The 24,672-nt window shown below is 42.9% G+C and overlaps 1 protein-coding gene across 3 annotated transcripts in view; it reads left to right on the top strand.

Moving 5' to 3' along the window:
• Positions 1 to 15,181, top strand: part of UTP18 (UTP18 small subunit processome component) — a 42,487-nt gene extending 27,306 nt beyond the window's left edge. The window contains exons 11-14 of one of the 3 annotated variants that reach the window (XM_042917309.1): positions 7,408 to 7,582; positions 12,501 to 12,643; positions 14,220 to 14,258; positions 15,032 to 15,181. In XM_042917309.1, the coding sequence (XP_042773243.1) occupies positions 7,408 to 7,582; positions 12,501 to 12,643; positions 14,220 to 14,244 (343 nt within the window). In that variant the 3' untranslated portion in view covers positions 14,245 to 14,258; positions 15,032 to 15,181. Of the gene's footprint in view, positions 1 to 7,407; positions 7,583 to 12,349; positions 12,425 to 12,500; positions 12,644 to 14,219; positions 14,259 to 15,031 lie in introns of those variants that run through there. The other 2 variants (XM_042917310.1, XM_042917311.1) reach the window with 2 other exon arrangements.
• The last annotated feature ends 9,491 nt before the right edge of the window (positions 15,182 to 24,672 follow it).

Below are 24,672 nucleotides of genomic sequence, written 5' to 3'. Positions count from 1 at the left end.
TTGAATCACTTTTATCATTTTATTCATTGGGCCCTTTGAAGGACCCAAATAGGAAAAGTCTAATACTAGTTTAAACTGATTTGAGTTGCCCTCAGTGTAATGGAACTCTGATGTGCTTGGTCCAAGAACATAATTAGGTTGTTATTGTTATACTTGTAAAGCAGGGCCTTAATCTTAGAGGAATTTCTGGAGTTATTAGGGAGGTTGGGGAAGAGTTACTGGTGGTGGAGAAGCCAGAGGCAGGAGAGGCAGAGCCCCACTGGTGAGGTGTTGGCTCCCTTTCTCTCCTTTTCTCCTCCCCTTTCTTCCCGTCTCTCTGCCTCTCTTCTCCTCTCTCTGCCCTCTCCCGCCCTCTCCCTCCTCCTGCTGTACTGGTGTGAAACTCCTCTGTCTTGGCTCCTGCTGTTAGGAATTAACTCCTTTGATCTAAAAACTCATCTGTTTGTATCTGTTAATTCTTCTCATTCAGTGTCCTGACAGAAAGTAGATGCTTTCTTTGCTTTGCAGTTTTGCTCTGACAGAGCAGTAGGAAAGCTGAGTATGCTGTAAATAGAGATCACTTTTCACTTATATTACTGTTTTTTATGGCATCTGTTCCTGTAAGGAATGCTATATACTTTTAGAAAATTTGATGTTAATTCACACAGAACATCATTGTTAGAATGTACTTGGGACATCTCTGGACTGTCCTTCATTCTATAGACAGGGACTGATGCTCTGAAGCGTTCTGTCAGAGACCACTGAAAACATGGACAGAGTGGGGTCTGGAGGCCTGTGGTCTTACTTTTTCAGGTGCAGTGCCTCTCTCACTCCACTGGGTGGAATCTGTGGTTAAATCGTACCTTTGCTGCATCTTCTGTAAATGCAGTAGTGTTCTGTGACTTCCTAGCTGGTCTGGAAGTCCATCAGTAAAAAAAAGAAATAGACATATGAACGTCCTCTATGTACAAAGCACTGTATATTGAAGAATGGGAAAGAGGTGTGACAGCCCTTTGTGTGCAGAGGCCCTTATGACCTCACCAAATTCAAATGACCTCATAATGTGACTTGGAGAATCTCCTTTGTTTTATTTTATTTTCTGTGCTTACCATGAGGAAATTGGCAATGTCTCCTGTTGCAGCTGTGGCACAGATCGCTAGCTTAGGCTCCTGCCTTTACTTGGGGTGCAAGCTACAAACCACTTTGGGGTCTTTGCATTTTGAGAATTTTAGGCGAACGCTATAGAAATACGTACTTTTGTATTTTCAGATCAAAGTCCTATCAGGTGATTAGAGATTTGTTGATTCTACTCTTCATCAACTTCTTATAAATATACAAAATTGTCTTTTTATTATGGTTCCCATTTAATTATTTCAAAGTATTATTAATTATTTCAAAGTAATTTCAAACTTTGAATAATAATTAGAATAAAAAGATCGAGCACGAGCAGGAGAGGGAGAGAGAGAGAATCCCCAGCAGGCTCCGTGCTGTCAGCACACAGCCCAACATGGGGCTTGAACTCATAGACCATGAGGTCATGACCTCATGAAATCAAGAGTCAGATGCTTAACCAACTGAGCCACCCAGGGGCCCCTTACTTGCAAATGTTTTCCCAGCATTTACCATGTGCCAAGAATTGTTGTTTTCCATATGTTATTATACACGTATGTATGTGCGTGTATGTTAACTATACACATATATGTGTGTGTACATATATTTTTCATACGTAAACTATTTCTCATTTTCTACTTCACAGTATATATAGGTCCTACTGTCACCACTTTACAGGTGGAGAAGGGCGAGGTACTGGGAGTTAAATTACTTGGTTAAGGTCACACAAATAGTAAGTGGTAGAGCCAACATTACAACCCACATCTGGCTACAAAGCCTGAGCTCTTAACCATGCTGCTGCCTTTTTTTAAAGGTGTACCTCTCTGTGTTCATGTTTTTAAATATATGAAGGTACAGTTACTGGGAGTTCTGCTAATTAAGAAATCTCACAAGAAGAACATTTACAGTCCAGTTTGTCTTGTGTATGAATCCTTTTGTGCCAATATATAATCCCTTTGGAAAGTCGGCTTCAACCATTCGGTGCTTCAGCTTTTACATAGCTTTATCTTTTATCTCTTTAAGTCTCTAAATGACCTTGGCTTGCTATTTCTCCTACTTAAATCTGGATTTTAAACCCTTAGCTTAAGACTTGCTTCAGGATTTTTGTGATTTCAGTAACCTCTCTGGGTTTGAAGAATGTGGGAGCTAGTCTTCTGTAACTTAAAGCTAAATAAACAAAAGTTTTTCTTTCATCTTTGTATGGTAGTCTGATCCTGCATGTCCATCATGGTAGCCACTAGCCACATGTGGCTTGTTCAATTTAAATTAATTAAAATAAAAGTTTGTTCCTTTGTGACGCTAGCCACATTTTAAGTGTTCAGTAGCTGTGTGCATCTAGTGGCTTCCATCTAGGACAGTGCAGATACAGAGCATTCCCACCATCACAGAAAGGTGTAGACAGTGCGAGTCCAATCTAGTCATTTGAGCAGTAAGGAAACTGAGGCCTAAGAGTTGGGAATTTTAGTTTTGTTTATTGGTTGTTACTCATTAAACTGATTATTGGCAGAGCTGGATCTGGAACGCAGCTTGTCTGGTTCCCAGTTCAGTGTTCTTTCCACGCTGCCACTCCCCAGATATTTGGATTTTATATTTAAAAAATACTGGATAATTCAGGACTCCAGAAAAATACGAAATTCATTAGGTTTTAGGGCCTGGAGTTAATAGTTCTTTTATTTTAACATTCCCATTGAACATATGAAGTGGGTTTCATTTTACTTCATCTAGAGAATCTTCAAGCCATAGATGTTTTACAATGTGAGGAAAACCTGTTTTATTCGATGATGTGTTTCTGCCTTGGTTTTCTCATTTATAAAAACATTTACCATTTAGCTAGGGATTGTGAGGTAGTTAGTGGTCCCATGGTGGGGACACATGTATCCATGTACATCATGAGTCATCAAGAGGTCTGCAGTTGAGATGGTATTTCTTAAGAGTGTAAGGAATACGGGTGCTTGGTAGGCTTAGTTGTTAAGCATCGGACTTTGGCTCAGGTCATGATCTCATGGTTCATGAGTTTGAGTCCCACATTGGGTGAGCTCAAGCCCTGCTTCTCTCTCTCTCTCTCTCTCTCTCTCTCTCTCTCTCTCTGCCCCTTATTCACTTGTGCTTTCTCTCTCTCTCTCTCTCTCTCTCTGTTTCTCAAAAAATAAAAGACTGTAAGGAATGGTGAGGGCTGTTGTAAGGGCCATCAGGAGAGGTGTCATTGTAGGTATTGGCACTCCAGCTAAGCACTTGAGGGCCAGGTAGGGTTCAGAGAAAGGCACGGCAGGAAGTAGAAAGGAAGGGTGTGGAGGTGAGAAAGTTCCGGTTTGGATTCTGAGTGGAGTGCAGATGGATGACTCCTGAGGGCTTAGGCCACAAAGGAAAGCAGGAAGGGGACAACTTTTACCCTGTGTCGAAGAGTGTGGACATTATATTGAGTGGAAAGAGCAACCACCAAGGGTTTTTCCATAGAGGAGAATTGTGGTCACATCTGAATTTTAGGGTTTGAAGTAGATAATTCCCATGACAGCCTTTAGGGGGGCAGCAGAGATACAGGGAGCCTTGAAGTCATTGACATAACCTGGGTGGGGCCATCACTGGGGACAGTGGGAGCGGGAATATGGGAGAGACAGGAAGTGATGTTTGTGATGTATGTCATAGCTGCTTAGAAAATTGGGGTGGGAGAGAAGCAGTGACACTCTCAGGCTGCAGGCCTGAGTGGCCAGAAGAGTAGACTTGTCATTGTATGAGGAGGAGAAGGAGTGGTGTCGGGAGAGGTGCATTCATGTCTACAGGCAGGTAGAAGTGTGGTGTGGCGTAAAGATGCTGATTTGGATGTGATAGGAGATGGGTGGCCCGTGGCCATAAATAAGGTGAGTGAGACATTAGAGGCAGGTGGCAAAGAGAACCTTGGGGTAAGAGTCCGTGGAGAAGGGTAACTGAGAATGAGACTAAACTCGGTAGAGTTCAGTCTTAGAGAATTCAACAGAGGAGAGCATTTGAGTTCTGTATTCAACCTGTTTGCTTTAAGTTCTGTAGGACATCCTTGGCTAAGGTGTCCCCCTAGTTGTGACCATTAAACTGTCTCCAGACATTGCCAGGTGTCCCCCCAGGGGCAGAACTGTTCCTGGTTGATAACTACTGTTCTACCTTACGATATCTTCTTGCTCATAATATTTATTTGTGGCCCCTGTGTGCCCTTTCTATGTGTCTTTTTTTTTTCTTTAATGTTTATTTAGCTTTAAGAGAGAGAGAGCAGGGGAGAAGCAGAGAGAGAGAGAGAGAGAGAGAGACAGACAGACAGACAGACAGAGGATCCGAAGCGGGCTCTGTGCTGACGGCAGAGAACCTGACGTGGGGCTCGAACTCATGAACCTTGAGACCATGACCTGAGCCGAAGTCAGACGCTTAACCGACTGAGTCACCCAGGCGCCTCTCTGTGTCTTTTAGCTTTGACACCAACTACCACCACCACCATCACCATCCCAGTCCTAATTCATAAGACAAACATTGATCTGGCTAATTGCCACCATTCCTGTTTGTGGAGATTTTTGTGGGCCAGGACTCTGTGGTTGCTGATCTGCTAATGGGTTTACTGTCCCTGATTCAGGAACTTGCTTCTGCTCTGGTTGTGTGTGACTTGCCAGTCAGCTATGGTTGTGGGTGGAAGGATAATTATCAGGTCTGTTTCTTTAGTTACAAGTTCGGGGGTAAGCTAGTAAGCATGCTTATTTCTCTGTTAGTTCCTGTTCTCCTCCTTATCTGTGATACCTTGTTCTGTTCTGTTCTGTTTTGTTTTTTCACTTCATGTCTGCCTTCCCCAGCCTAAGTCCTTTGTCTTCCACAAAACTTCATTTGGCTGCAGCTTCACCTCATGCTGATTTTTCCTTTCTTCGAGGTTCTGGGTCACATATAGAGCTTAGTGTGCTGTGTTATATCCTCTTGTATTTCTGGCTATTTTATGCACGTATATTTTTTTCTGGGATAAATTCCTTTTGATATTCTGTATTCCTGTATTGCATACTGTTGGACACACAGTTCTCATTCAGTAAATACCACCCACTCTCAGTGGCATATTAGAATTAGTTATGGTCTTTGAGCAGAAATACCACTATAAGTAAGTTTCCATACATCAGAATGGTTAACATGTGCCACTTTTGTTCCATCAATTTAAGCAATAGTCAAATAAGAATGAATAGGCATTGTATAAGGAGCCTCTGATGTTCATGACGGTAAGATTTGATCTAAAGTTGATATTTAGAAGAGAGCCGTATGGATTATAACTTTTTGTCCTTAATTAAGGTGGATTTAGCTGTAAATTAGTTTTCAGCAAATAAGAGATTTGGTGTAAAATAAGTACAGTGAATAGACATTTTGATCCCAGCCAAAAATACAAATAAGGAGAAGAGGAAATTTGTCTTAGTTTGGGTTGCCATTGTAAAGACCCCCATAGACTAGGTAGCAGAAATTTATTTCTTCTATTCCTGGGGATGGGGAGTCTAAGGTCAGGGTACCACTGTCACTGGCTTCTGGTGAAGACCCTGTCCCAGGTTGCAGATTGTCGACTTCTTGTTGTGTCCTCGCATGGAAAGAGGGAGAGAGCCTCTGGGGTCTCTTTTAGGAGGGCTCTGATCCCATTCACGAGGGCTTCACCGACATGCCCTAATCGCCTCCCTCAGGCCCCACCTCCTAATAAAATAAGGTTTCATCATAGGAATTTTGGTGGGGCACAAATATTCAGTCCATAACAAAATTAAATCAAGGATGTATGTGGTGTCTCTTGAGTGGTTAGCATGGACTACACACGGTTAGCTCTACCGAAAGCGTTCTTAGGATCAAGTGAGAAAATGTGTATGTAAGGAATTTGAAGACTCGAAAGCACTACCATACTGTTTGTGTGGTTGGCTGTCGTTTCAGGCTACAGAACATGTGTGAACTGAATTGGTCTTGTTCATGCATCGTATCTGGTTCAGTGTAGGCAGTCGGTACACGTCTGGTAGGAATGAGAACACACTTCGTGGAATGCGTGTGTGTTACTCTTGTGACTTAATGTGTCACTCTTGTGACTTAATGCATCTTTCGAGTTTGTGTTGCATTTGCTGATAAAGTTTGAATTAAGTATCTATGTATTGCAAGTCCTTTATCCTTGTTCCTTATAAGTGGTGCCCATAGCAGGAGGTAGTCTGAACACTGAGGTCAAAACTTTTCCTGAAAGTTCTTGTCTCGGAGTGCCTCGGTGGCTCAGTTGGTCAAGTGTCCAGCTCTTGATTTCGGCTCAGGTCATGATGTTACAGTTTGTGAGTTTGAGCCCTGAGTCAGGCTCTGCGCTGACAGTACGGAGCATGCTTGGGATTCTCTCTCCCCCTCTCTCTGCCCCTGCCCGGCTCTTGTTCTCTCTCACGCTTGCTCTCTCAAAGCAAATAAATAAACTTTTGTAAAAAATCTTAAAAAAAAAAGTTCTTGTCTGTGAAATGATTCTGTTAATGGTAAGGTTGTCAGGATTTACTTTTTTTATAAATTTTTTTGTTTTAACATTTATTTATTTTTGAGAGACAGAGGCAGAGCATGAGCAGGGGAAGGGGAGAGAGAGAGAGAGATACAGAATCTGAAGCAGGCTCCAGGCTCTGAGCTGTTTGTTAGCACAGAGCCCGACACGAGGCTCAAATTCACAAACTGCAAGACCATGACCTGAGCCGAAGTCGGACGCTCAACCGACTGAGCCACCCAGGCACCCCGTCAGGATTTACTTTTTATGAGTATTGGGTGTAATTTGTTGCCGGTAAATATTTCTGTAAACTCAGAGTGCACATATTCCCAGGGGAGTAGAACGAAGAGACCTGCTGTTACAGCTGCTACTCGGCCGTTTTGACGGTTCCCACAAATATGATAGAAGGAAAAAGAAAGGCGCTCTAAATAGGGGAAGGACAGCTCTCAGGCACACTTCCGCATGTTAGGTTGGCCATACACACTGTGGGAGTGGCAGGCTTAGTCTCTCTTGTTCACCTCTGCACTTAATTCTGGTGCCTGGCCTAAAGGTGACATTCAGTGAGTATTTATTGAAGGAATGAATAATGGAGAGTCTGTGCTTTCTTGGGTTTTCTAGCTCGTAGTTGAAAAGCTGTCAGACTTAACAAGAGTTTAGGAAGGCTGCAGTAGAACCGGTAGAATGGGTCTAGTTTTTGCCTGGGAGGTACTCTTCAGCCCTGGTCCCTTTGTAACACAGGACCATACGATTCCTGCAAAAACCAGTTTGTGCGGTTCAATCTGTATTGATTTAGGTTGTGAAAGCCCTTCTGCTTGTTTTTTAATCTGTCGTATTCCCTTTTCTCTTTGCAGTTCTAATTGTGGAGTGGTAAACATATACAATCAAGATTCTTGTCTCCAAGAAACAAACCCAAAGCCGATAAAAGCTATAATGAACTTGGTTACAGGCGTTACTTCTCTGACCTTCAATCCTACTACAGAAATCTTGGCAGTTGCTTCAGAAGAAATGAAAGAAGCAGTCAGATTGGTAATATGTCTTTACCTTTAAAAACATTATTGATAATCTTAAAATGTAAGTTGAAGGCATGGAAGGATGGGAGGAAAGGGGCGTGTTGGGTTATTTTAAAAAGAGTAGCTTCTTTTGATGTAGACATTACTAGTATTGTGGCTTTTGGGTGTGGTTGTAGAAATGATGCACAGTAGCCACCAAATTTGTACTAAGGAATGTATTTGAGGCAAATTCTTCATGTTTCTACAGTTTTCTTTCCTTATCTCTGCTTTTTAAAGCGTGATTTTCTTAGATTTTGAAAATAAACTGAGCTTGAAAATAAATTATGTAAAAAGATTGCAGTTTAAAGGGCTCAGTACTACTTGTGAATATGCCTCTGTGCCAGGAGTCCCCAGGACCTTCTCCAGGTTTGGTGATTTACTAGGACTCCCAGAACTCCGTATATGGTCTTATTCACAGTGAAGAGTTATTACGGGGAAAGGATACACAGCGAAACCAGCCAAGGGAAGGGTGCATGGGGCAGTCTGGAGGAAGCCAGGCACAGACTTCCAAGAGTCCTCTCTTAGTGGAGTCACACACGACACGTTTAATTCCTCCGACAAGTTGTGCCCACATGTGTTTGGTGTTTTCTTCCGGGAAGTCCCTCATTAGGGACTTCGTGCCCAAGGTTTTTATTGCTGGTTGATCATGTAGCTACACTCTGCCTAGCATGTACCCAGATTCTAGGCTCCCGGAAGGAAAGACAGGTGTTGAGCAGAAACCGCATTATACAAATGCTTGAGGCCTGGTGAGCCATCCTTATCACTTAGGGAAAATGTCGCATCAGTGTAGGGAAACTGTTTACCAGTCAAGTTCCCAGACATGATCTAAGAGCCGTCCGTGCGAGCATGCCTTCCTGAGGATAGCAGCCTCGGGTCTGTGTTAACTCTTTTCTGCCCCACCTCAGAGCCCATTTTAAATGTCATCGCGTCTCTGTGAAGTTTCCTACTCTTCAGGCAGAACCAGTTTCTTTATTCATTTCACAGTTATTTGCTCTAGGCCCCAGGTAGACAGATGGCACAGAGCTTTGAATGGCAGCACTGGCTTGTGTTGTTACGTGTATGCTATCGCGTTATAAGCACTTTGCAGAAACTATTATTTTTACCTTGTTGACTTAGCAAAGCTTCGACCAAGTGTAATAGCGTATAGTTTCCAAAGGTTTATAAAGACTTCTCAAAAAAATGTTGAGCCAAATAACAGTCCTCAGAGGATTAACTCCCCCAAAGTCAGCAGCTAGTAAAGGGCAGAACTGTGCTTCTGGATTCTCCGTTCTTCGTAGAACTTTTGTGGTTTTCCATCTGAAATCCTCTGACCCCTAGAATGTGTGCAGAACTTGAGATGGCAAGTGGGGCAAGGAGGAGGCCAAGCTCTGCCTGTATCACATAGAGCAGCTCTGCTCTGATCTGTGCTGTATATTGGCATTCTGCATAAGATTTTCTTGGAAGGAAGAAAGAATTCTGTTGGAAAAGAGTGAAAAAATACAGCACTGTGTTTTATTGCCTCTGTGTCGAATGAATTGTTTGATAAATGAGAAGGTTCTAATTCAAGTCAGCTTTAAAATCCCCACTCCTCTAATGGGAGTGGTGGTCTAGCACACATTAACCTTTTATCATTTTAATGGTAGTAAATTGTTTTTAGAAAACCATGGGATCTATCTCCTGTTGACATAATATATTCTGCAAGACGCCTAGTAGTTAGTTCTGCCTAGTTTGCTTCAGTGATCATGGCAACATTTATGGTTCTTTACTGTGGCAAAATCACACAAGGAATTCATTAGTAACAGCCAAATCCCATTTTTTAAATGGTAGTCAACCATAATATCTAATGGAAAGTAGCCAGGCATAGCAGCTTCAGAATGCCTCGGTGAAACAGCGTTAGTATCATTAAATGCAGTCTCTTATAATGATCCAAACAGTTCTGTTATCCCAGCACAAAGCAGTGAATATAAATCTAAGCCATTGCACCAGTAAGAGACACAGAAGTTAAATTGTTATTGCATCTACAATCTTTGGTGTAGTAGAAAGTTGTGGAACTGGTTATCCATTAAATTAAGGATGACTGAGCTTTTCACTTGTTGAATTTTGTTACTGGGGCCCTTAAATGTGATGACAGAAATGGTGTTGGAGGTAAAGGGAACTTTCTGAGGTAAAGAGGTTGGGTTTTTATGGGCTTTTTCTTCATTAACAGTTCACCTATAGTTTTGGATACAAGGGCCGTAAAGAGAGGTTAGAACACAGCTGACGTCTAAGCATGTGGGTGGGAGCCATTGGTCTGAGAAGAAAGTGCTAATGCAGTGAGAGAGTCTACTGGGGGACCTCACAGATACATACATGTGAGTCTCTTAGGAGACTGTTGTAAACGTGGTTTTGCTCCTCAGAATCAAGTCAATACAGGAGATAAAATATAAAAATACATTGTTGATAGGTTGGTGTTTGTCCTCCATTGGAAAAACACACGGTCCTCTTGTGTGAAGTCATGGCCACTGTATACGGTTGTGTAGGCTTTTTGTGGCCTGAGGGCACCGCATCTAAGGCGACACCGTTTACATCTTAAACTTTATTAAGAGTGTGTGTTTACCATAGTATTTCTGGCACTCTCTTCTCTTTATTTAGCTACAAAAATAAACAGCTCCCGTCTGGTGGAAATGAGCTTTAAAAAATTGATATGTGTCTTGTGCCCCAATTTTTGCCCCACAGTGAGCTCCCTGTTTGTAATAACGAGTTGACTTAAGTATGAAGTTACATTGAATCCAAATTAGGAGACTGTTTTTTCCAATTTAGGTTAGAAAATAAAAAGCATGATTTAATATAATTATCTTTAAGAAGTCATTCAAATACAATGGAATACTACCTGGCAATGAGAAGGAATGAAATCATGCCATTTGCAGCAATGTGGATGGAACTGGAGGGTATTCTGCTGAGTGAAATAAGTCAGTCAGAGAAAAACAGATATCCTGTGTTTTCACTCATATGTGGATCTTGAGAAACTTAACAGAAGATCATGGGGGAAGGGAAGGGGAAAAAATAGTTACAAACAGAGGGAGGGAGGCAAACCATAAGAGACTCTTAAATACAGAGAACAAACTGAGGGTTGATGGGGATGGGGGGAGAGCAGAAAGCGGGTGATGGGCACTGAGGAGGGCACTTGTTGGGATGAGCGCTGGCTGTTGTATGTAAGCCAATTTGACAATGAATTATATTTAAAAAAAGTCATTGAAGTAGAAAGGTTGGTTCTGGTGTATTTTATTTTGGAAGAGTCACAAAAGACTTCAAAGTCCTGCCAGCAAAGTTAATGAGCAAGTGTCTGGAGCACGGTTTAAAAGTACCAGGTGACACATAGGATGGAGACCAAAGTTAGGTATAGGACAGTTCTGTTCTTGGCACTCGTAGGAAGTAGTTACTTCCTGATTTGCTCCTGTGATGCCTTGGATCACCTGTTCAAAGTTGGTGCGTGCCTAGAGGATGCAGACTTACAGTGGCCTAAGCAAAATGCAATTGAGAAGCCAGACCGCTTATCAAAAATGCATGTAATTTCCACATTTCCAAACTAAGAGTAAAAAGATTTTGCAATGTTCATATTGTGGCTCCTCTCCTAAAATAACTAGTCTGCTTTAAGTTGTTGTTGTTCTTTTTAAATATATTTTTCAAGGAACCTATGTAAAGAGTGGTGTTTAAGAAGTTTACAAGTTCGGATCAAGTCTGCCAGCTTCTTAGCTTTAATGGGTCAAGACCACTTCTCATTAGTACTAATGCCTGTGCATTGATGCCGTGCTGTGCAGGCAGAACCTGGTTCCTGGGAAAGTTGAGAATAATTGAAATTGCTTGGAGATCCGCAGTAAGCTTTACTTTCTTGACAAAATGGTCAATAGGTGTATACCAGAAGGAATAGGGCCTAATAAGTGACTCACTGAAACCTGTTCCACAGACAGATGTGTACATCACTGGGTTTTACCTGGGGCTCGTCTACGAAATCACCTTGTTTGGACGGTTTAAAGCCTCATTTAAAAGTGTGGAGGATGACAGACTGCCAAAGGGAAATAGCTGAGTGAGGGCTCTCCACATATACTGGGACACTAAGGTCCTCTATTTGTTGGAAGAGCTGGAGAATCTTTGAAAGTGAGAGTTGTTAAAATCCTAGTGTACTTCGGGTAACTGCTTCCATGCTGGGGTTTTATTTACCCACAAATCGAGTGAGGACTGGTTGCATCGATCTTGGACTTGGCTCATTTTCCCCAACAGTGGAGTCTCTTGGAGAAAGAGACAGTGCCCCTCCTCATGTTTAGGCCTGGTGGTGAGCGTTTCATCTCTCTTTAAATCAGAACACAGTTTTCACTTGACAAACCAGGTTTCCATGATTTTGTCTTCCGTGAGGGGAGATTGGAAAAGGCAGAGAATATATCATAAAGCAGAAAAGTAAAGTATGGAAAATAGATTATATGATACTGGAAGAATTTGTATGGCTTTGCTGGGCTTCAGTTACATAAAATCAGACTCTTTGTAACATTTAAAGTATCTGTTCCCTGTGACCAAATTTGAGTATTGTTTACTGTGGTCATTAAGTTAGAACATTATTGAGTACTGCTATTGACTTTTTACTTTAGTGTATTCATTTATTTAGTCAGCAAACATTGGAATCTGGCAGGCGCCATGCTAGATGGTGCATTAGAAGCATCAAAGAAATGCTTTCTTCTCTTCCCTCCCTTCCCTCTAGGTTAATAGCACATTGAAAACCAAATTTTAATTTCAGAACACTCTGCTCCATTACGAGAGTTGTACATCATGTGTACTACAATCAAAATGAACTTTTTGTTCCAGCAAACAGGTAGAATGAAGACTAAAATTTAAGAAAGAAGAGTTTGCAGTTGTTGTGATTTAAAGCTTCATATTATTTCCTACAGGTGCACCTTCCTTCCTGTACGGTATTTTCAAACTTCCCAGTCATTAAAAAGAAGACAGTCTCTCTTGTTCATACCATGGATTTTTCTCCCAGAAGTGGGTACTTTGCCTTGGGGAATGAAAAAGGCAAAGCCCTGATATATAGGTGGGTGTTATTTATGTTTAAACGTCAGAAATACCCATAACGTTCTTTTGAAAGTATGAAGAGATACTCTTGTTACATTCCCAGTTCTCCACTTAACACGCAGTGTCTTAATCAACTACAATGATAAATTATTAATTGTAGAGTGTTTAGCCTGACTGTCCTCTTCATTATCTAACAAAATGCATTTCTCTCCATAAAATGTGACTAGAAGAAAAGTTCACCTGAGGATTTATTTATTAATTAAAAATAACTTTATTTATTTATTTGGGAGTAGTCAAGAGTAGCCACTTTAGTTTTTAATTTTTTTTTTAAGCGTATTTATTTATTTTGAGAGAGGACAAGCAGGGGACGGGCACAGAGGATCCCAAGCAGACTCCATGCTGTCAGCACAGAGCCTGATGAGACTCAAACTCCCCAGCCGTGAGATCACGACCTGAGCTGAAATCAAAAGTTAGTTGCTTAACCGATTGAGCCACCCAGGCACCCCCAGTGTAGCCACTTTAATAATATTGCGGCTTTCTTGGTGCCTTATGTCTAGATGGACCTTTGTTGATCTGTTAATTCACTACCTACTTCACTTGATATAAGTGATTTTTTTTTTTTTTTTTAAAAAGGTGCTGCTTTCTCTGTAGCTGTGAGCTGTAAATAAGAATGTCAGCCACAGAGATGTCTAAAAGTTACATTCTGTCCAGGTTCTTTTCTGCACTCAACTCACTTGGTTATAAGGCGGGAACAAATAAAATCTAACTGCACAGTTGCTAGAAGATGCAGGTGACAAGGTGGCTCTTCTGGGGTTGCTGACAAGCTGGAAGCTAGTGGCTTCCATCACAGCCCCCTGTCCCTTCTCCCTTGTGTTGGTGGCAAATGTGTGTAGGACCCTGTGTTTATGTTTGTATGCTTTAGGGAAGGCCTGCTTTCACAGACCTGGAATCTGGTTTGAAGAAGAGAAATGTAAATCAGTTTTAAGGAGATAGTTGTGAAGAGAGGTTATGGCAAAGAGTAATGGGGTCTCAAGTTCTGTTCAGAAAGGAAGATGGTTACACATTCCATCATTCCACCATTGGAATGGTTGGTACATTCCATCATTCTCACTTGCTTGCAGTCGTTTTTGGGGTGATTGTTTCAGTTTGGGTGTTCAAGAATGCAAATTCCTACTGCACTTACAGATTCTCTCCCAAAACTTTGGTTTATCTAATTGTATTTTCTTTTCTGAAGTTTAAGCACCGGAGGCCATTCACATTTTATCCAGAGCATTGCTGAGTGGGGAGACTGTTTCTAGCAAGTGTGTGGGACTGACAACCTTTGTGTTGGGTGTGGCTGGTCAGGTATTTCAAAGACTCCAATTCGATGCTTTGGAGCAAGCTTGATGCTTTTAGTAAAACCTGAGGTAGTAGCCTTAGGATCCTTCAGAATGTCACATTGAGGAGTCTTAACCTAGCTGCCTGGTGAGAATGATTATGAATACGTTGTTTACCCCCCAAAAATGCTTCTTCAGTGCCATTCTGTGATCTGGTTGACCATACTCTGGGTAATCACAAAGTTGTTTGTTTAGATGATTTGTCTTTTACTTTTTCAGGTTGCACCATTACTCAGACTTCTAAAGAGATTATATGAAGTAAGAAAATCCTTTTTGATTGATTCTTCAGGTTTTAAGGTTACACTCGTTGCTGTCAGTTGGCAGAGGGGACCACATGAGCTGACCTTTGTTTCCTTGCCCCAGGGTTGCTGTATCTTTAGATAGGGGAGCGGGATGGAAGTAGATCAGGAGCAGCGCAGTTGGACCTGAACCTTCCCTGGGAATTTTTATCCCAAATCACAACAGTCTGGTTCTCTCTTTCTGAGGTCAGATCTCTAATATACTGTTCAGTAGTGGTCATCAAAATTGTTATTACTGAACATTTAATCCACAAAGGCTAGACGTAATAGTGAGAGATGACGATCTTCACATATAATTGTAACTTCCATGAGCTCACACCCTCTTATTTTGTATGTGTTTCTTGAGAAATTAAAAGTGGCCTGCCCTGTGGCTAGTTGGTGGAAGCTTGTCACAGAGCTAGTTAGTGGCTGGTCATTAATTTTGCTGCCTAGTATTTCAAACAGTAAGACGTGCTTCCCTTTCCATGGCTTGATCTTTGATGTGGAAATATAGTAGTTCTGAGGTTGAGCTTTGCAGTTGGCCTGTTCCTCACAATTGACTAAGTTGGTCTTCTCTGAGATTCTTCCATGTTGAGGAGACTGTGGGAGTGCGTATCGCTTTACTGTTGAGCAAAACAGCCAAGAGGGGAAAACAGTCTAGGTTTCCTGCCTGCCCAAACTGTATAGCCAGCACATGTTTGTTGATGACCAGCAGCTATAAATCAAATGTAATTTCTTCTGTTCTTTTCTCAGATCCAGTTGAGCCAGAAGAGAAGCCGTCTTGATCTTCCCAGAAACTTTCTGAATGTGTGATAATATATGGCTAATGATTTACTGAGCCAGCTGTATTATTTAAGTTAACAGAAACGTCTTAATAAACACATAGCAACTTTTGTTTGAAAACAAGTGTAAGTTGTTCTTCCCTTCCTACCTACACACAAGCACACTGACTTGGATGCATTTCTTTTCAGACCACACAGAGATTGGAAACACCTGTCTGCAGCCAGAAATAACACAGACAGATACTCTATTTCACAGTTTACCCTACTTAAGATTTCCCCCTTTCCCAGCATAGAGCTCTCCATGCTAAGCGAGGTTCTGATGAGCGATGGAGGTCAGTTGGCTTGACATGAGAGCAGTGAGGGCTCATGGGATTAATTTTGAACTTGCAAGTTTTCTTGGAAAGGTGATGATGGAAATGAGATTTTCCTGGGCTTGGTACTTCAAGTGGTTGTCATTGTTATTTGCGGGAGAGGGTCACATAAGAGCCTGGTACTTGTGTCCTACTGATTAGCCACTCCATTCCCTGGAAGTATTTTTTGTCTGTCTATTCAAAAACATTTTTTGGTTTATTTATTTATTTTGAAAGAGAGTGGGGGAGAGGCAGAGAGAGGGAGAGAATCTCGAGCAGGCTCTGCACTGTCAGCGCAGAGCCCGATGTGGGGCATGATCCCACAAACTGCAAGATCGTGACCTGAGCCGAAATCAAGAGTCGGACCCTTAACCAACTGAGCCACCCAGGCACTCCCTCTCATGTCAATTTAAATGTTTCATTTAATTTAGGTTCCAGGGTCGACAGTTGGTTGCATAATTCAGTTGTGGCATAACCTTGCTTTAAACCAGTCCCTACGTTTCTTAGGGAAAGCAGACACTAGACCATGTATCTAAGGAGGATTCGTTGTGAGAAGTATCAAGTAGGTGTGAGAGCCCTCACCCCACCTCCTTTCGGACACCTGGGAAAGTCCGGTTAGAGGAGGAAGTTCTCCCAGTGATGAAAAATGGCTCTGACTCTGCCCAAAGAATTAACAGATCCCACTTAACTCTAGTCCAGCCAACAGCTCAGTGAAGGGCATCTTCAGTGTCTTCAAGGTCCCGCCAGGTCTGCTGGCAATGACCTAGAGCAGCTCGATAGATAACTGTGTTCACGTATGCCGGCATCTTTCTGAAAACGCCTTTTACTAAGATGGGCTGTTGCTGTGTAATTGTAGAGGCCCTGCCCTGCCCTCCCCCCCACCCCGCAACTGCTTCCATAGTAAAAATGCTGGAGTCCAGTCCTGAAACCGGTTGGCTTGTCAGGGTTGATTCTCTCCTGAAGTGCTAGAGGGCAGCATTGGGCCGTGAGTAATCAAACGCAAGGCTCTTGACAGCAGTTTACCATCTCTCTTAGCTACCTCATTGTTTAGCTCCGATACGGATACCGAGCCTTATATGTGCTTATTTTGGATACGATTTTCAGTTCCTAAGAGTGTAAAGATTTTCAGGAATTTACCATTCTAGAGAAAATGATGGAAGTAGGAGTTGAAATTTTAACTACTTCTTAACATCTCTACATCATTTTTATACTCTGCTAGAGACAGAGGAAAGAACTCCCAGTTCTAATCTCCAAGAGAGACGAATGTGCTATTTGTTCTACAGACAGAAATGCTACCAAACCTGTGTCTTGTCTTTTAATGTTTATTTCCCCTCGATGGGAGTTGGGGATTTGAGTCAGGCTCTCATTGCTTCTCATAGCAAGTGCCAAGTTAACTCCTCGAGGAGGTGAGAGCCACAGCCATGATCTCACTTACACAGTTCTTTATTGGCACTTGCTGTGATAGTGTGAATGTGGCTTATCTCTGTTCCGGGCGGGGGATGTGGTGGGCTGTGAGGTGATAGTTTGCCATCCAGAGCCTCATGGGACATAGGTTTACCCACAGTGACGACTTGTTGAAATCTGGTGCGCCTGCTCATTTCTCCCCTATCCCCACTAATAGGAAAGTAAAGAATTACTAGCCTATCGAAATTCTTCCTGTTGTTTGAACCAACTACAGGTGAGAAGTCTTACGGGCATGTGTGTTGTCTCCGGTGAGGACTTGGAGACCTTCGTAAGTCTGCACAGAATGAAGTGACCTGCTACGGGGCTTGTGACCAGCATTTCTGGACTTTAGCTAAGGGGTGGGGTGGGGGGGCAGGATGAAGCAAGCAAATGCCCATGGAAGGAAGTGCTTGCCCACACTTGCAGTCAGCTAGCTCTTAGGCCTTCTTGGCATCCCGTTGACATGCATCTCCAAACTCATCTCAAAGAAAAGTCACGTGAGACACGAGCATGGTCTGTTCTGTTACTCTAAGGAGGAAATGGGCCTGGGGCAAGAGGTGTGGGGGAAAGGTAGAATGTGGGGTGGGAACAGCATTTCTGAGCCCCTGGCCCTGTACTTTTACCGACGTCTGTATGTACATGTAATCCCACAAAACTCTCCTGGTTCCTTTGTGAGGAAAGTAATACTTTCTTTTTACAGGAAAATAAATCGAGGGTCAGAGAGGTTGAACATGCCAGTCCCTAAAGCTGTCATCCTCACAGTGACCAGTGATCCTCAAGGCTGGGTGTGCACACTCTTTAACAGTAGACAGCTCATTAGACGGAAGGAATAGAACTCCTGTGCCGTGCATAAAGTATTTGTGCTACATATCATGTAGATGATTTATAAACAAATAGGCTTACGTGAGGGTATGTGCTCAAAGATTTTCTACGAAAGGGCCACTGGTTTGGAGACCCGGCCTCCTGCCACACCAAACTTGACACATCCCAAACTGCACAGGTTGCCACACCCTCTCCTCCATTCTTCCCAAACTTGGCTTTGTATTCTTTACAATGTTAATAGTTCCTCCACCATTAACCTAGTCACTTAAGCTAGGTGCCTGGGACTGACTTTAAACCTGAGATTTTTCTCTACCTCTGCTTCCCACCACAAAGAGGAGTTGCCGAGTGCTTTTATTTTGCTCTCAAAAAGTCCTCCTTTTTTTTTTTTTTCCTCCTATCCTGTGGCTTCTCTGGCTCTAATCTGCTCTCACCTATTAATCCCCTGACTTGCTTCCCGCTTTTCAGTTGGATGTCCACACTGCAGCCAGGATTTTTTTAAACATTTATTATGGAAAACTTCAAACATATACAGAAAGAGAGATACTAATATAATAAACTTCTTCGGAGGGATCACCCAGCTTTGGCAATAATCAGCTCCTGGAGATTTTTATGTCCCCACCCACACACTCTCTGGTTATTTGGAAGCCAAACCAAAATGTATCACTTCATTTGTAAATATTTGAGTATATATAGAGATGTGTTTTAAAATTACAAATCTCAACATGCTACTCTTGCTTGAAATCCTTCAACGGCTCCTCTCCCAAACCCTTTCGTTTCCCCATCTATGGAATAGGCGTAATAATAGACCTGCCTCGCAGGACTGGTTATCAGGCTCAGAACAGTACCTGGCCCAGAGCAAGCTAGCTCTCAGTGAATGTTAGCTGCTGCCATTATAATCATTGTGACCACAGTCCTGTACAAGATGATACTCAAGCTCCTTCCCTTGGTAGAGAGGCCCATTATCTCAGCCTCTTCCCTTCTCTCCAGCTTTCTCACTTACTTTGTGCTCCAGAAATCTTGAGCTACTTGAAATTTCCCTGAAGGAGCCAAGCTATTTTTCTTCCCCCTTCCTTTGTTCTTGCTGATGCTTCCTCCTTGCCTTTTCATTTTCTGCCTTTCAAATACTGTGCATCTAGCACGACAGAGATGAACTTCTATCATAGTACCTACACCCTTTGTCGCATTTGTTTCTTTGTTTATATGGTCTTTTCATGGAAGATTTGAAGTGGCTTTCCCAAACACAGTAAAGAGAAAAAAGAGAAATGAATCAGGTTCTGGGAAAATGAAGATAAGACCGGAGAAATTAGAACCCAAATATGTAGGCCATACGTGGTTAGTAAAGTTGAACTGTAATTTTTTTTTTTTTTAATTTTTAGCCTAAACAATGCTCAAATATATTTTTTGGAAAATAATGTATTTCAAGAAGAAGTGAAAGTTGTCTTTTTCCTCCCTATCCAAGGGAGCCTCTATTAATAGTTTGATGTATATCTTCCTAGTAGGTTTTGTTTCTGTCTTTGTCATTGAATCAATTATGTGTTTACATGCGAGACACAAATCCTGAAAAACAGTGGCTTGAATCATAAGGGTATTTAACGTATTTAAGATGTCTAGAGGTGGCTGACTGGCTTCGGAATCTATTTGGTGCCTCACCGATGTCCCATCTTTTGTCAGTGTGGTTTTGGTTCTCTTTGCCTGTTTCTCATGGTTGCAGAATAGCTGCTGTATACTTCAAGTCCCACATCCTCTCACAACACGAGAGCACCCTAAGCCAGAGTGAAGGGGATGGAGGAAGAACAGTCTCATTCCTGGCAGGATTCTTCCTTTTGATCAAAGGAGAAAGTTTCTCTAGAAGTCTCCCTGCAGACTTTCCCTAATGTTTCCTTGGCAGAACTGGGTCACAGGCCTCCAGACCACTGTCAAAAAGGAGGAATTTTCCATAAAACTGTTCAGGCTTCGTCCCAGGGACGGGCAGTGGGGCCTGCTGTCTCTGAGCACATAGCTATCTGCCTGTTGCTTGAAAAAAACAAAAACAAAAACAAAACTCTAGGCGTTCTGTTTGTAAGAGGAAGCAGAAGTAGGGAATGACTTTTGGGAGAAAAACAGCAGCGCTTGCCACAGGTACATGCGTGCCTGCTTTTTAATTTTTTAACATTATTGGTCCCAGATTTTAATATTCTCCAACAATTATTTTCATTTAATTTCACTTATCCGGTAGATGGGGTAGATAATGGATTTACCTCATTCTTAGACGTAACTTTTGCACAGTAGTGCAAATAATACTGGAGTTACTTTCTTTAAAAAAAAATTTTTTTTTAATGCTTATTTATGTTTGAGAGAGAGAGACAGACAGAGTGTGACTGAGGAAGGGTCAGAGAGAGAGAGGGAGACACAGAATCCCAAGCAGGTGCCAGGCTCTGAGCTGTCAGCACAGAGCCCGATGCAGGGCTCGAACCAATGGACCGCTAGATCGTGACCTGAGCCGAAGTCAGATGCTTAACCAACTGAGCCACCCAGGTGCCCCTGGAGTTACCTTCTTATACAGGTCTCTTTGTATGTGTGTATTTCTCCACAAGAGATACCTGAAGTAGAATGGCCATTTAAAATTTTGATTCACAATTTTGATAGGGGCACATGGGTGACTTGGTTGAGTGTCCAACTTCAGTTCAGGTCATGATCTCGCGGTTAGTGAGTTCCAGCCCCGCATCAGGCTTGCTGCTGTCAGCACAGAGCCCACTTTGGATCTTCTGCCCCCCTTTCTCTCTCTCTCCCTCTCCCCCACTTGGCCTCTCTCAAAAACAAATAAACATTAAATTTTTTTAAATAAAATTCTTTTCTAAAATGGCTATGACAATGACATTCCCACCAACAGTAGATGAGAGAAACCCCTCCCCTCTTTCCCTTTGACATCCAAGCAGTGATAAAATTTTACCACTAGATATTATAACCTAATGAGTGAAAAATGATAGCTATAGTTTTAGTTTGCTTGTGCTGTAATTTTTATTTCTTCCATTGGAAAAGGGACAAGTTATATAATTCACAGTCTCTAAAAGAAGTTAATACTTCCATCTTTCTTGACTGTATTTGTTAATCTATTTCTCTCCTGTTAGCACTTTATTCATCTTCGTATCTTCAACATCTGCTTCAATGCTTGCTGCATATATTAGATATATAATTCTATGAGCTTAAAAAAAAATCTGACTTGATTATGGAGAGAACAAAGGGTAAATATGGGGCAATAATGACCAAGAGCGCATTTCCTGAAATCCAAATCAAGATACATGGATTGACTAAGGATTTTTGTGCCACTTTCAGATGTGAGAAGCCATCCTGGAGGTATAATATGAAATTAGAAATGATGAAGCTTCTAAGGTATTTTGATGGTTTGTACAGACAGCAGCAGGTCAGAATTTTTGGAACCGGGACTATTTTAGAGGTTAAATTGTAAAGTAGAGCTTAAGAGAGAATCCTGAGGCATAAGGAGAGATGAACTATAGGTAGCCAGAGGCGAAGCTCAAATCAGTAGTTTTTAAAATAGATGATGAGTTGAGAATAAACCGTGAAACTTTGAATCGGCCAGCAGCCGGCAAATGCATTTTCGCATTGACAGCCAAGCGGTGATAAAATTCCCCCATTGTAGGTCCTGCCTCTCCATCAGAAAGCACACATGGGCTTGGCATAGTAAAATGAAATAAAATTTCCAGAAGTTCCAATAAGATGGCCTACTGTTATTTTATATGCCGCCGTTCTCCCTCCAGCCCTTGCTTCTTCAAATGTAATTTCTTCCTCCTGTTGCCTTCACCTGGATTTTCAGATCGTCCATCCAACTCCTTACCTCCCCACCCATCCTAACCCCCAAGGAACCTCAGTTGAGCGCCTGTGTATGTCAGACACTATGTTGTTCATGCCGGTTTCCCAGCAGTCACGGGCGGACACAGTCCACGCCCGCAGGGAGGGAGACTCACACATTAGACAGGGAATTACAAGTTCGACCAGTGTGGCCAAAGGGGAAGGGCCGAATACTTGGGGAACATGGAGCAGGGAAACTTGACCTGGCCTGTTGGGTCCCTGAGGAGGCCATGTCAAAGTTGAGTTCGGAAGAGTGAGTAGGAGTTGGCCAGGGCAGGAGGAGTATTTCACCCCCGCCCTTCCAGTCTCACTCCCCTTCTCCCCGGGGCCTGCCTTCCATCATGTTCTATGGAATTCCCCAACTTTTTGTGACGACTCCCTGTGCATTCCCTGACTGCTTCTCCTTATGTGGAACTCTGGTCCTTCCTGAAACTCCTGAGTCTCCCTTGGACCTGAGAAAGAGAGAGAGAGAGAGAGCGCACGAGGTGGGGAGGGACAGAGAGAGAGGGAGACAGAGAATCCCAAGCAGGCTCCACACTGTCAGTGCAGAGCCCGATGCAGGGCTCGAACTCACAAACTGTGAGATCATGACCTGAGCCTAAACCAAGAGTTGGAAGCTTAACCGACTGAGCCACTCAGGTGCCCTGGACCTCTGCCTCCTCTTTGATGGCTCTGCCCCACCTCGCCCCCCTCAGTTTGCTGAGGAAGGACTCTTGCTGCAGAAACTCTTCTTAGACGAGGCCTTAACATGACTTTGAAAGGGCATGGAGTAATCATTTTGTTTTATTTCCAAGTTTCGGATAACTTGCCTTAAGACGTTCATAAGGCACTTTAGCACTGGGTCCGACACAGAGTAAGCTCTTGAAAAGTTTTATTACTGCTATTATTTTTTTTTTTTAAAGACTCAGATGGTACATCACACATTATAGGCACATCATAAGATCTGGGTCCCTTCATCTGTCCCAGGGCCCCATGGCCCAATCAGGGCAGGGAAGATGGGGCCATAGAAGTCATATGTTCAGTAGGGACCCTGGAGCTCGTTGGGTTTCAACAGTGGATGTTTAAAGTCACCTAACTTGTTAATGTCACATGAGACTTGGGACCAGTTCTCAGCTTGCATATAATTCACTTTCTACTGCAGTATCCCATGCTCTGCAGTCTCTGTGGGGATTGTTGGTGGGGCTCACCGTCTCTTATCACCGGAAGAGTAACAAAGGCTTTGGGTCTGAGCTCTGAGAAGGCTCCTCTTGTCTCCTTTGCAAAAAGTTGGCTCTCTAGTGCAGCCCCCGGAAATTCTCTCTTCTCGGGAGAGCATTGCTGGCTGTCTCTTGGGGAGGGGGTGGGATGGGGAGAACATACAGTGGCTACTCCGGACTGTTTGCAAGTCTGTCCAGTCGTGAGGGTCTGGAGGACCTATGTTCTTGGAGCTCCCTACATCCCTTAGTGTTGGCTTGGAGGTGTTTTTGAAGACTCTCTTCAGCTTTGCTTGTGGAGAACACTTGTGTCTTTTGTCACACAGTTTTATTTATTTTTTTATTCTAAAAAAAAATATTTTTTTAATGTTTATTTTTTGAGAGAGAGAGACAGAGCATGAGCAGGGGAGGGGCAGAGAGAGAGGGAGACACAGAAACCGAAGCAGGCTCCAGGCTCTGAGCCACCAGCACAGAGCCCGACACGGGGCTTGAACCCAAAACAGTGAGATCATGACCTGAGCTGAAGTCAGACGCTTAACTGACTGAGCCACCCAGGCGCCCCCACTGTTGTACAGTTTTAAAGACACAGGGCCTTTTGGGGTGCCTGGATGGCTCCGTTGGTTAAGCATCCGACTTCAGCTCAGATCATGATCTTGTGGTTCATGAGTTCGAGCCCCGCATCAAGCTCTGTGCTGACAGCTCAGAGTCTGGAGCCTGCTTCGGATTCTGTGTCTCCCTCTATCTCTATCTCTGTCTCTGTCTCTCTCTCTCAAAAATAAATGAACATTAAAAAAAAAAAAAAAAAAAAAAAAGAGATACAGGGCCTTCGTAGAGATGTGCTCCGGGAGGCAGTATGGCATCATAGTAAAAAGCACAGAGCCCAGAGTCAATCAACTTGCTTTTATTTTATTTTTTTATTATTTATTTTTAATTTTAAAAATTTATTTATTTTAAGGGGGGGAGGGGCAGAGAGAGGGAAAGAGGGAATCCTAAGCAGGCTCTGCGCTGCCAATATGGAGCCCAATGAGGGGCTCTGAGCTTACAAACTGTGAGCTCGTGACCTCAGCCAAAATCAAGAATTGGGTGCTCAACTGAGCCACCCGGGCGCCCCAATCAGCTTGCATTTAAATAGCCCAGATCAGGGACACTCTCCAAGCCTCAAATTCTTCACCTGTAAAAGAGGGACAACAACAGAGCCCCTTCAGAGGGTTGGTGGAGAATTAAGAGGAACTACAGCATATAAAGCACGGGCCCTGTTGTCTGGCACGTAAATGCAAGCTGTTATTATTTTCTCATCTGGTTCCACAGCAGCTTGGGGAGGTAGGCAGGGCAGGTGTTATTAACCCTTTTATACCCTGGGAAGGCTCCGTTTCAGAAACGTTAAATGACTTGATCTGAGGTCACAAATGCAGTAAATGGCAGTCAGGACCCCAGGTGTCCTGACTCTGAGTTCAGTGTTCTTTCTGCTCTCAGAATGGCCTCTGGAATGAATGGTATTTCCCTTGGGGACCTGCCTGACCCACTTTCATGTCTGTGAATTCTCTCTTTTCTGCTTCTCCTCTGACCGCCAGGATTCTGTCTGCTGCTTGTCTGCAGAAACCCAAGGGCCAAACTTAGGCCTGTCGCTCAGAGGTCGCCAGGATGGGATGCAGGTCTCTCTTAGGACAGATCAGGAAGAGTACTCAGTGGCCACGGCGCAGGTAGGTTCCCCCAGACAGAAGGGGCACGGAGTCCTCAGCTGGGCGTTCACTTAGCTGTCTGTTAAATGGAATTACTTTGAGTCCCTCCAAAGACCTATCTATATGTTCATGCATTTGAAGTTTGCAGAATTGTTTAATTCCTTGTAACAGGTATTGTAAAATACATATACGAAATTGCTGAAAAGATACAAATGAATTTTACACCGTTGCTCTTTCTACAAAGGATCATTCCTCACGTAAGACCTCTGGCTTCTTGCA

This window comes from Panthera leo, chromosome E1, assembly GCF_018350215.1.
Source record: "Panthera leo isolate Ple1 chromosome E1, P.leo_Ple1_pat1.1, whole genome shotgun sequence".
In the NCBI taxonomy this organism is placed as follows: Eukaryota; Metazoa; Chordata; class Mammalia; order Carnivora; family Felidae; genus Panthera; species Panthera leo.
Note: the sequence above shows the minus strand (reverse complement) of the source record. Positions and strands in the feature narration are given on the sequence as shown.